This window comes from Takifugu flavidus, chromosome 13 (assembly GCF_003711565.1).
Source record: "Takifugu flavidus isolate HTHZ2018 chromosome 13, ASM371156v2, whole genome shotgun sequence".
Lineage (NCBI taxonomy): Eukaryota > Metazoa > Chordata > Actinopteri > Tetraodontiformes > Tetraodontidae > Takifugu > Takifugu flavidus.
Window position 1 is genome coordinate 13,599,142 of NC_079532.1, and position 13,341 is coordinate 13,612,482.

General features: G+C 45.6%; 1 protein-coding gene across 1 annotated transcript; it reads right to left on the reverse strand.

Moving 5' to 3' along the window:
* Positions 1 to 11,224: 11,224 nt before the first annotated feature.
* Positions 11,225 to 13,064, reverse strand: LOC130536216 (golgin subfamily A member 6-like protein 22). The gene is made up of 2 exons (XM_057051952.1): positions 12,166 to 13,064; positions 11,225 to 12,070 (listed from the first exon to the last, which is right to left on the reverse strand). Exons 1-2 carry the CDS (start codon positions 12,880 to 12,882, stop codon positions 11,993 to 11,995), a joined length of 795 nt encoding a protein of 264 aa, XP_056907932.1. The 5' UTR covers positions 12,883 to 13,064; the 3' UTR covers positions 11,225 to 11,992.
* Positions 13,065 to 13,341: the final 277 nt, after the last annotated feature.

Sequence of the window (13,341 nt, forward strand, 5' to 3'; positions counted from 1 at the left end):
TCAGTGAGCACAGAGGAGGAGGAGGAGGAGAGAAAAGGGAGGGAGGAAGAAAGAGGGGAGGAGAATCATAAGACAGATGAGTGAGGGAGATACAAACGACTTTGTGTGAGTGTGCTGTGCACGTGTCCGCGCGTGTGTGTGTTTGTGTGCGCACATGTGCGTGCGTGTGTAAGGACTGACAGGAAAAGAGAGGAAGAGAGGCAAGAGAGTGTTGATGCATTTCTCATTATCAGTAGATTGGACTGCTGCCTGAGTGACAGCTGATTCATCATGAGGGAGAGGAAAGGAGAAAGAGTGTGTGTGCCTGTGTGTGTGTGTGTGTGGTGTGTGTGTGTGTGTGTATGTGTGTGTGTGTGTGTGTGTGTGTGTGTGTGTGTGTGTGTGTGTGTGTGTGCTTTTATGTATCCCTCTTCTTTCTGGTCTATGCTGTGATGCAACTAACTGAACTGTATCATACATCCTCACGCTGCCACATAGGCACAAATCTGATCACATGATCCCATTGATTAGACAGGCCCCATATGTCTGACACATCACGTTAGTCAGGCTCTGTATCAATTACCGTCCCCCATGGCAAGCTGACGTCCCATCTACTGTCACCAAGACCCAATTCTATCACCGCCACTGCCCACACAAACATCAAACCGAGCCGCATCGCACCAGGAGCTGCAGTTTGAGGTGGGTCTGCAGCGTGTCGCTCGCTTGTGTTACAAAGCAAAGGCAATGCCATTTGGGGGGCTTTTTTGCAGCTTTATGTATGTGTGTTTATGTGTGTGTCCAGGCCAGACAAACAGAAGCTGTCAATTCCCCTCTCTCATGTTTTGACACCATTATGCGTGACATTTTGCATGTTTCTAGATCTGTTGGCTTTATCCCCTCTGTTTCGTTATCACTTCTCCCATTTATTTCCTTTGACCTTTCCACCTTTTCTCCAAGTGTTGTGATGAAATGCACTCCAGATGAGAATGATTGCGAGCGTCCTGCAGAGTTATATCCTACTCTGTCAATCACCACTGAATCAATGGAGAGAGAGTGCTGTAGAACATATTGTTCTCAGCACGTTTGGTGGGCAAAAACCACAAAGCGCACACGAAACGTGCACGTGCACTCAGTGGCGTGGTCAGAGACGCTAATGCAGAGCCAGGATGATCAACAGCTGTGGAGGGAGTTGTGTAACAACGGCTAACCACAAGGTGACAATAGGGACAGAATGGAGAGAAGAGATAAAGAGCATTAGGAAATAGTAAAATGTGTGAGTGCGTGTGTGTGTGTGTGGTGTGTGTGTGTGTGTGTGTGTGTGTGTGTGTGTGTGTGTGTGTGTATGTGTGTGCGTGTGCTACACAAAGTTGTTTTTTAACACACATGCACAAGCACACACAGGACTCTGTAAACACTTCTGACCTCGAGGTCAAGACAGTGGAGGCCCTTTGGCTCCTCGGGGTCACGCTCCGCTGCACAGAGCAGGACGATGGAAGTCGGGGGGGGGGGGGGGGGGCAACAAAGCACACAGCTCGATCTGGGATGATTACAGACAACAGCCAATAATGAGCAGTCACCTCTGACCTCATCGCTGGGGAAACCTGAGGGAATGCATGTCACTGAGGGAGCGGTATAACTCAATCTATCAGCGCACGGTGACAGCGAGGGAGGGGGGACGAAAAGACAACAATGCAGAGCAGAGGAGGAGACACAGTCAGTGTAACACCAGCCGTCACACAGACGCACTTTTCCTTCTTCAGGCTCTTGTCGCGTCTCCAAAACCCTCACAGACACGAGACCGCTGCCGCCCCCCCCCCCCCTCTTCCTCCACGGCTCTTCCTCTATCATTTGCCTGTCAGATACATGCTGTGGCACAATAAGAGCTGACACCTCGGTCCCAGCAGCAACCGGGGGCTGCCATCAGCACTTAAACATCTTTTCTGTCTCTGCGACTACCCCCTCTCACCCGCATGTATACGTGGCTCTCTATCTGCTGACAAGGAACAGGGGGAAGATGACAAATAAAGAGGGAGAAGTTTTTTTTTTTAAGAGAGAACCCCCCCCCCCCCCCCCCACAGACTCCCCTTTTATCTGCTGCTCATGCTTTCACAACCCCCTTCTTGTCATCTATGTCCCAGTGAGGTCACTGACCCTGAGTGAGCCTCATTAATCCACTCGTGTGTGTGTGTGTGTGTGTGTTTGTGTGTGTGTGTGCGTGCGTGAGAGAGAGAGAGAGAGAGAGAGAGAGAGTGACAGTTTCAGAAATAATGTCAAAAGAGACGACTGAGGCACGGCATCTTCAAGGAAAATTAAAAGATGGTGGATCGAGAGAGGGTGGTGAAGAGTGGATGAAGTGAGGTGGGGGTAAGAGAGGAGAGGATGCAGAAATGGAAGGGAGGATGGGGGTTGTTGCTTGGATCAAAGATAATTGTCAGCGGAAGTCATTATGCACATATTGTGGGAGAAACACGAGGAGGTTTCTTCAAACCCGTCCTTCTCATCTTTTCTCTTTCTCTCCTCTTCATCAGTCTCTGCTGTACTATCGAGGGATTTAATTGGACACTCGCGGGCTCCCTGTGACCTCCGGAGAGAGCTGAGGAAGAAAGTTAAGATGGTAGGGAACATGAAGCCACAGCCAGCATCACTATTTATACTACTCTATTAAAGCAACACTCACAAATGATTCAGAAGGCACCACCAGCACAAGATGGTCTTCTCTTTAAAACTCATGACATCAGCACACTCATAATAACACCCCCAGCAGACTGGCCTGGGTGCTCAATGGCGAATTGAATTGTTGGGCGTGTTTCTGTGGTGCACCTGTTATACATGTCATGCAGTCCTAATTCTGTGACAAGAAACCCCAGAACAACAGTGTCTGGAGCTGGTCAGACCCTGACAGTGCTCCAAACACTCTACTCACATTTGTCATTGATGTTTGTACTTATATCTTTGTGGGGACTCTCATTGACATAATACATTTCACACCCCTGTACCCAAACAGTAACCCATAATACAGCCCTCTAAAAATGTATTGACACACCAAAATGTCCTCACTTTGCTAGATAAAGGCATATTGTGGTCCTCACTTGGTAGCATGCAAATGACCCCACAGGCGACTCAGCTGATGCTGCCCCACCGCGGCGTGCACGGGAGCGTGAATCAGGGCCATTAATGGGGTTAACCCACAATGTGTCGATGTACTTCTCCACCCCTTTGAAATCCCCCCTTATCTTGCGTCCATCTGTCTCCCTGTCTATCTGCAAGAATCAGGCATAGCAGCAGGTTAATTTCCCACTCTGTGTGTGTGTGTGTGTGTGTGTGTGTGTGTGTGTGTGTGTGTGTGTGTGTGTGTGCTCACGCAATGGCTATGATTGGTCTGGCTCCATTCACCCAGATGGTGATGTCTCATGATGATGTCTCTCCATGTTCCCCATGGTCCTCCGCCTCCCATCACACAGCCCTTTTGGGTCACACAGGTCCTGCCCTCACCGTGCCACCGTTCCGGTGCCACACTGATCACATTCTCCCTGGTAAATATTCCCCACCACCACCACACACACACACACACACACACACACATACACACACGGTACAAACCACATTGTCAGCAGCTCTCATGAGGGTTTTGAACATCTCACAGCAGATTTCTTCCTCCCCCCGGTTTAACCACCCATGCGACCTTTGACCTGAATCTGTAACCTCTAAATCTGTGTAGATCTCATTTTAATGTTTAGGTTCAAGGGATCAGTAATCAGAGTGTCTCAGCTTCACTATATTTATGCACAGAATCTTTCTCTCTTTTTTTTTACACGAGTTTAGAATGTGCTTTTACTTCTCTCACAGTGACACCAGTATTTTCCTCTCTCTGCAGGTATCTCAGTGAGACCATAATTTGCTTTCCGTGGAAGAACATCTTGTACCTAATGGCTGTGCTGGGGACTCCTTGCCCTGCGGGATTTAGATCATCTATTCTGAACCAGTAGGACCTCCCATCAGTGGCTCCTGCATGCAGAGCTGCTGCAAATGTGTGTAAAAATATGTGTAAACTCATTATTTTCATCAAAAAAGTAATTCTCTGAATATAATTTCAGATAGTATTTGTAAAAGCAAAGAAGAAAATGCTATCTGTCCCTAACTCTTATAGCATGACGGCTGCCGTCAGGAGGGCAGAACAGCAAAATATTGGTTAGCAAAATATTGGTTAACATTTAAGTTAACCAGTACCTTAAGACTTAAGGTGCAAACACATTTGAACTTTACAAACATGTTAAAAGTTGCCCTGGTTCATCACCTGCAGCTCAGGTTTGACCTATTAAACTCTAAAAGTCTTTTCTGGACTGGAAAAGTTCACAGCATGCAGGTTAGACATTGGTCATGGACCCAGTCCAACAATGCCCAATGTCCCTCCGGGTTTTCTGTCCTTCCAGGTAGACAACTGATGGACCTAAATGGACTTTGAGCCTCGTAGGACTGGGTAGATGACACTTGGGTTAGAGGACATCCTCAGTCCGTTTCACCAACATGTGGTGCATCCACAGATGCAAGTTATTTACCATAGATTTCAGATGGGGATGCTGTGTGATGATTAGAGTGAATCAGGATTATCTGAGGATCACAGCTCTGCCCTCTGGGATATCTGCAGGCGCGCTGGTTTATGACACTCGCCCGACACTCAGCCGTCGCTTGGTGACTCTCGCCTCTGGATTAAACCTCCGAGCAGCGACAGAGAGAACGTTCTCCGCCTTATGAAGATAACAGATATTCGGATGTGTCATGTTTCACCACTCACCGGGGAAATCCTGGCAGCGTGAGTAGAGGGTTCAAAGATGGCAGCAGCTCCTTCACACTTACGCACACACGCGCGCGGGCTCGCACGTGCTCACATCCATATTACCTGGGGGGTCTGAACTCACCCTCTACACGCCTTCCCTGCATGTGCTCGTCTCAATTAATCACCGAACAAAACAGATGTCAGGAACAAAGGAAGGATCTCCAGGCCTGTGGGGTGAAGGAGGAGCAGGAGGAAGAGGAGGAGGAGGAGGAAGGATGGTACTTTAAGAGAAATCATGAAAAGATGGATGACTGCCATGCGTGGAGGGTAAATGGAGGTTTGAGGGGCAGTTAGAGTGGGATGTGTTTGTTCTGTATGCATTCCAACTTCTGGTATCACTGTTACTGTACAAGATTAACTGAGGCGGGCGAGAGACAAAGTCACGATGTAGCAGAGAGGGACGGCGAGAGAGTGAGAAAACAACAAAGCCTCAGAGATGAAAGACGGCTCCTGCAAAACAATGGATAGAAAATAATGCTCGGCGCCACGCGGAAATAGAGCAAAGATTGAAAACCTGCCAAGATAAAGACAAACCCCCGCTTTGAACTGTCACTTCCCGGCGATACTGTCGGAAAACAAATGGCAGTCTTGACAGGTTTCAGCTGCTCTGAACGCGACGGTGTCATATTTTATTCTCAGTCGCATATTTTATGGCTTTTATAGCAAAGATCGTAACCTGTTGTCGGGCCCCGGATTGATTCTGGTGCTAAATTATTGACATCTACATAGTGTACAGATGGAGAGTCGGGGAGAGGAGGAGGACGCAGGCCAAGAAAGAGAGGAGGACGGGAAGACAAGCAGAGCCTCCAAAATGCAATGCTGCTGTTTTAGGATGAAGGTCCTCTGTCTGTCTGAACAGTTGGGGAGGCCATCCATCCATCCATCCATCCATCCATCCATCCATCCATCCATCCATCTGTCCATCCATCCATCCACCTATGCATCCATCCGTCATTCACCTACCCACCCATCCATCCGTCATCCACCTACCCACCCATCCATCCATCATCCATCCATCCATCCATCCACCATCCATCCATCCTTCATCCATCCATCCACCTATCTATCCATCCGTCATCCATCCATCCATCAATCTAGCTGTCATCCATCCATCCATCCATCATCCATCCACCATCCATCCATCCATCTACAAGCACAGATCCGGGGGGGCACAGAGAAGCGATGGCAATCCACCTTCAGAATTAAACAGGCACAAACAAGAGTGACAAATACTTAAAAATGACGCCCCCATCATCATCATAATGCACACCTGTTTGATGTCTCCTGTAATCCTTCTTGTTGTCTTGAAGGAAAGATGTGTCTAAAATGGGATTATCGATCCCTTTTCTGTTGTGTGTGGAAGTATTTAGCTTCTGTAGGTTAATAATTGATAATGAAATGAATTCATCATAAAAGACTGAGATATAGTCTCACCTTTGTTGTCCTCTTTGGGTAGCGTGGTGCTCCTATAATAGTCTGATCTGCCTCAGCGATATTGTCAGGTGATGGTACCAGTGTGTGTGCTGTCTTCTACTGGTTTATTAAGTGATTCAATTACAGAAAAGTTGACCAAATCTATGAAGCTCAGACCCGGATCCAAATAAATCTCCTTCCTCTTTATTCTCTCTCGCTCTCACAAACACACACACACACCACACACACACAGACCAGCTCATCTCTCCTCATTTGTTTCATTTTCCCTCTCCCTGTGTGCACGCGCACACGTAGGTGTGTGCTCCATCTGTCCAGTCAAGCTCCTGGATGTTCTGTACTGACCTCTGTATTGACCCCATGCTCTGTCAAGTGGATCACTTGAACAATTATTAAACAAATATGTGACCATGACTTAGACACACACACACCCACACTCACACAGAGGTGTAGATAGATGTGTTTCTTATGAGTTATAAGGAGTGTGTGTGTTTCATGGCAGTGGCCGTTGATGTCATCGTGGCCTCATAGAAATCGTGATCTTTGTGATCTCTAAATTCAGCACCTGCCGACCCCATTTGTGTAAAAGGTCAGAGGTCATCAGGGATGTCCGTCGCACTCCCCAGATGGAGCCCTTTTAGGTATCATTAGCCAACCTTGTAAAACACACACACACAGACACACACAGTGCTTCTACTGCTCTGCCTGACAGGTCATGCAAGTTCAGCCAGTCGGGGATTGTGCACTTTATGAATGATGACCAGTCAAAAACACACTATGATTGTATTTGTGTGTGTGTGTGTGTGTGTGTGTGTGTGTGTGTGTGTGTGTGTGTGTGTGTGTGTGTGTGTGTGTGCGTGCGTGCGTGTGTGAGAGCTGTCACAGGAGATCTGGTAAGAGTGAGCTAATTGGAGTTAATTCACCATCTGCCTGTGTGCGCCAGCAGACAGGGTCATTAGCAGAGACAAGTCAAGCCACTGGGGAGGCCGAGAGGGGGAATCACCATCCTTCAATTTCTCTCCCTCCTTCTCTCCCTCTTTTCCTTCCTGTCTAGCTGCCCCACCCCCCCACCCAAGCTCATCATCTCTTTGATCATCTTCCTCATATTTTTTTCTGATCAGTTTTGATTTCTATGGAAACCCTCGAGGGACAGAAAAAGCACGAATAAGACAGCTGAGATGGTCACAACCATCAGCGATCTTCACCCCCCAGTTCACCCGTGTACAGTTCTGCACCGCCACCTACTGGCCAAACTGGATTCGTAAAAAGATCATACTTCATGTAGAATTATGAGCATAATGCCACCATGATCTATTGAACCACGACATCAAACAAACAGAAAACAATTGATAAAAAAGGAACAAATCACCCAGAATTTATTCCTCCAAAGCCTCAATGACTCTTCAAAACAAATAAAACATTTGCTTTAGTTTTAGAGTAACTTAAGAGAACTCTAACAATGAAAAAACAAGAAGGGTCTCAAGATATAAAAAGATATAGATGCCAAATATATATAAAAATATTTAAGAACAGGATTTGGTGAAGCATATAAAATAAAAGCATGTGTTAGTATCTAATTTTAAACATGATGTCCATTTTATGAAGAAGAAAAGGCTTAAATTGTTTCCCACTGTAGTCATGTAGAACAACACACTATTATGGGCGTATAAATTGCTATTAAACCAACAAACAACTACTTCATAGTGAATATGTGTATGTAAATTACAAAATTAAAAAGCAAAACCTCAAAAGCAAACCAGTTTGAGTTTTAACACTGCGTGGCCGTCTATGAAAGATAGATTGTTGCGGACGGAGGCCCCATTCTGTCCCGGACCACCCACGGAGACTGAATTTGTATTTCATAAAGATGTCGTCAAGTGGCCATCAATCTGTAATCCTGTATCAGAAGAGGAGGTGGAGATAACAGCAGACCTGGATGAAAGATTGCTTTAAAGCTAAAGTGATGCATAAAAACACGATCACATCACAACACCTGATGATTGATCAGTCTGTTAAACACTAAGATGTTGGAAAAATAAACAGTTATTTCATTCTTCTAGTCTACTGACTTATTTATCTTATTTATATACTTTTACCTGATTACTCACCACAGCACAGTGTTTATAGTATCATTCCAGAACATTAAAGCAGCTTCAGTTGGGTTTTTTTTTAAACATATCCAGGATGTTAAGCTAAAAGCTGGAACATAACTGGAAAAGTGAATATTTATTGTTTCAGTGTCTCCCATGACTTATTAGAGGGGCCCGGAGTTGTTGCAGGAGGCCCCGGAGGTTGACCTTGACCCTGGTTTGATCCAGTAACTTTGCAATATAAATACAGCAAGACACACACGCAGAAGTGCACGGGGCAGATGCACAGGCTACGCATGACAAATTTAGATAAATTCTTATGATTTCTCTGCAACTTTTAGTCACATGTAAATAAGTGTTAAGCCAGAACTGAAAATAAAGCAAATGAATACTGGAATCGTCTCTTCTTCTCCTGCTTTATCCAGAACCGGGTGGCGGGGGCAGCAGCCTAAGCAGACTTCCCACACCCCAGACACCTCCTCCAGCTCTTGGGAGAGTATTCCGAGGTGCTCCCAGGCCAGCCAAGAGACATAGTCTCCCCAGTGTGTCCTGGGTCTGCTTTGGGGCCTCCTCCTGGTGGGACATGCCTGGAAATCCTCCCTAGGGAGGCGTACGGGGGGCATCCAAAACAGATGCCCGAGCCACCACAGCTGACTCCTCTCAACATGAAGGAGCAGCGGCTCTACTCCGAGCTCCTCCCGAGTGACTGAGTTTCTCACCCTCTCTGAGGGAGCGCCCAGCCACCCTTGGAGAGAGCAAACCACCCTTTTCCGGTCGAGAACCATGGCCTTGGATTTGGAGGTGCTCATTTTCAGCCTGGCTGCTTCGCACTCAGCAGCAAACCGCCCCAGTAGATGCTGCAGGTCCTGGTTTGAGGAGGCCAACAAGACATTATCTGCAAAAAATCAAGGATGAAATCTTGTGGTTCCTACACCGGACTCCCCCCAGCCCTTGGCTATGACTAGAAATTCTGTTCATAAAGATTATGAACAGAACCGGTGACAAAGGACAGACCCACCAAAGTCCAACACGCAAACCGTGTCAAAGTACACAACTACAAAATATAGATGTAATGATAATATTTAAAGTTGGGTCAAACAAGATAACAGACAGTGTATTATATGTTACAATAAGTTAGTGGAGAGCAGGACTGGAAAGGTTCGACGCTGACATCCTCAGGTTGCTGGTTCAAATCCGGCTCAAAGGACTTCCTTTTTATCACAAGAAATTACATCTATTACCAGACCATAATATCTTTCAATAACTGTTACAAGAACTGTGAATAAAAATGATTAGTCAAGGTAGTACACAAATCAATGAAAGGCCACTGTATAATACTGCTCTAATGTACAAATATTGGTGCTAAATGGGGATCTATTAAATTGCGCTCAGGATCATGGCCAGTCTCGAGTTCAAAACGCTGCAAATTTACACTTCATGAAAAAACAAACAAATAAACAAGTAATTGAGGTTAAAGGTTTAGTTAGTGTGTAATAAACGTACTATTATTACATGTTAAGAAGATGATGCTTCAGTGAATGAATGGGGAAGAATTGCCCGGGTTCGATTCCCGGCCAATTGTTTTTATCTTATTCTTATGTTTTTTTGAATTTGATAATGTGAGAACCCTCTATAGCTTTTTTCGGGTTGGGGGGCGCAATTCCTCCCCATTCATTCTCGATGGTAGTGCTAAACCACTACGGATGTAATATATTTTAAGCCGCTTAATGGCGCCTTTTCCCCGTTTGGGCTCAGCAACACTGCTTCTCTCTCTCTCTCTCTCGCTTACGAAGGTTAACAACGTTTGTGTTTAAAATTTCTGATTCACTCATGAGAATGACATTAGGAGTTCATGTTAATTTCCATGGAAAAACACGTCTTTACCAAAGTTACTGTGCATACATAAGCTGTTATTTTACATTATTCTATAGTCAACTACAATCTGCCATGTCTCCAAAGATGTCCTCATCCTCTGGTTGTTTCTGCAGGTGTGTGAAGACCTTGAGTAATTGTTGGCACAGTGGACAGTATTTCACCTTTTTCTCGTGACTCTGCTGCAAGGCCTGTCGAAAGACCTGATTTGCTGACAACCCTCGATGGCTGGAGAAGCTGCCTAACCGTTCATCATCAGAGAGCATCAAAGACAGTGTTCTGTAGAACCAGCCAATGTAACAGCAACGCTAGTGGGAATGCTAGTTTTGTTGTTTTTCTCCAATTAACCTTTTAGTTGAATATTTATGTCAGCAATTAAGCAATCAGAAATCTACCCCCAATGCGCCTACGACATCAACTGAAAGCACTTTCTGAATTTTCAGTCTTGTTGAAGCATCTGTGGTCCCACTCAGTTGCTCTAACTTAATTTTATTACACCTATTCAAAATTTATAAAAAGCTCAGTGTGTCTGAGAAATGTTATGATCATACGTTGAACAGTCGTCTACTGCAGCGTTATTTTCTGATGGTTGGTTTGAAGATCAGCTGCCTGATGGGTGGTGCCTCTGTGCTCCTTGGGACAGTTTTCTGTGTCTGAGGGGGAACCTGCAGGGGAACAATGGAACGTCCACACCAGAGATTTCACAGTGTGATGTCATCATGCATTTACTACAGTGTAGTCTCTACCTTTATCCTGTGTACATTAAACGCTGTAGAGTGCAACAAATCTTGAGTACAAGAATAAACTGTAATGCCGTACCGATAAGTGTATCTATAGTAAGCTTAAAAACAACCATGGGGGCAACCATTTAAGTTGTTTAGTGGAATATTTTTAAAATTAGGATCATGTGACCTTTTTTTCCCTTCAATGTTCAGTCGAATCTCTGTGGTAATTGTTTATTTTGCTGGAGATGGACTTAAAAGGATGCACTGATTGAATGGTAAAATGGCTAGCACAATAAAATATCAATGTATTTTAATTATAACAGATAATGGCAAAAATGACAGAATGCATAAAATAAATGAAAGCAGATACACATGGGGGTGTGAACACCTACATCTTCTGCTGGAATCAAAGAGTGTTTGCATTTTTTACATTTTTAGATAAAGATGCAAATCATTTGAGCAGTCTGAAATTATTGAATTACTATATTAATGGAAAAGCTTATGTTGTGAATTACTTCAGCATAAAAAAATCCCCAAAACTAAAATCCATTAGATCCATAGAACATTTTTTCCAGGACAACTTCAGCATTTATGAAGCCCTGCGATTTCAGGAAGCAGTCTTCTTCAGACCAGTGGCCCAAAAGGAGTCTCTGGGTTTGGGATTAGGGGAAGAGAATGGGTTTACTCTTGGTGGAACGGCCGAGGGGAGGGGTCCAGAGCCGGGCGGCAAGGCAGAGGTACCGATGAGCAGCGAGCAGCAGACGAGTCGAGGCCAGGCAGAGGAGTCGAAGCCGGGGAAGCAGATTATAACTGGAGCCATGGAGGCAGAGTGCGTGGTCGGAGACAGAAAGCAGGCAGGTTTTCTGGGGAACAGGCGAGGCAGGCAAAATGAAGACAGGCAGGGTCTGGGATGAGTTGCAGTGGAGCCGACAGGTGAGTGGAGTTGGCCCGATGAGGTGGGAGTGGCTGACAGGTAGAGTGGAAAACTACTGAGGGCAGGAGGGAAACGGGTGGAGGGAGCTGTGACAAGTTGAAAAGGAAGCAAGGAAAGGTGTTGGAGTTCACTTTTTCCAAAATTTTAGAATCCTGCTCCAGACCCCTTTCTTCTTCTTCTTTTTCTCCTTCTTTTCAATGTAGTTCTGTTGAAAGGAGGAATTGGTTTTAGTTTTCACATCCACACATTTAAACTTCCAAAACCAGGAGTGACGGGACAAACAAATCTGCGGCTGCTTACCCAAAGCTGCTGGAAGTTCTCTTGGATGCACTCACTTTCCTGCTTTCTCTCCTCCTCTTGCTGTTTTCGCAGGCTCTCTTGTTCCTGGAGTTTCTCCTGCAGCTCTAACTGGTGTTTTTTCCATTGCTGAGCTTCGGTCTGCCAGGACTCAATGAATGTGGACAGCTGCTTCTTCAAGCAGTCATCCCTCTCTTCCCTCATCCCTCTCTCAAGCTGCTGTCTCAGTCTCTCCTCTCTCTCAGTCATCTCACGTTGGTTCTTCTCTCTCTCCTCCAAGAGCTTCTTATGGAGTTCTTCCTGCATGCTAATGATCCTCTGCCTCATCCACGCCTCCATCTGCTGTTCTTTTTGGAAGAACTGCAGTTTCAGAGCCTCTTCTTTCTTGGAGAGCTCTATCATACACGTCACCACTTCCTCAGGCTGTTGTCCTCTGACGTGGTCTCCATGCTCCGGACTCTGGTGGCTGTGATTGGTACCTTTCTGCAACTTCTCCTCCAGATAAGTGCACCTCTCTTGGCTCACTGTGAGATCAGCCCTTGCCTGGTTCAGCTGGTTCAGGGTGTCCACATGAGCCACTGTTTTTATCTGGCGCCTTTTGATGGTCTGGCTCAACTGCTCATCCTTCTCAACCAGCTGTTCTTTTAGCTGCCTGACTTCATGTTGAAGCTCTGTCACTGACCTCAGCAGCTTTTTGTTCTCCTCCTGTATCTTCTCCATTGATCTTCCTGTTCTTCCTTTTGTTTAAAATGTAGATCACTTTAGCAGCTTATGTTATGTTATTCTGTTACGTTGTGCTGTTTCACTAGCATAAGTAGATAGTTTTAGTATATTAGGATTTATGTTTAGGACTAGAGTTTTAGTCTTTGATGTTGTGCCTTTAATGTCCTTTTTTGTCAGGCTTTGAAGTTCAAGATTGGTAAAGCACTTAGGCCCTAAGTGCTTTACCAATCTTCTGCCTGCATTATTGACTTAAAAGAAGGCTGTATGCAAGTCAGTTACGGACAAACTGCGGCGTTCTCGCAAGTCACCGACTGATATGGCAAACCAGGTGAATGAGCTCATGCACCTCAAGTATGAACGAGCTTACCTGGCATATCTGCGTGCCACAGAGAATGCCATGGATGGCTAGGCCAGTGCGTATGGGAAGAAAACCATTGGGCAGTGCTGAAACCCCCT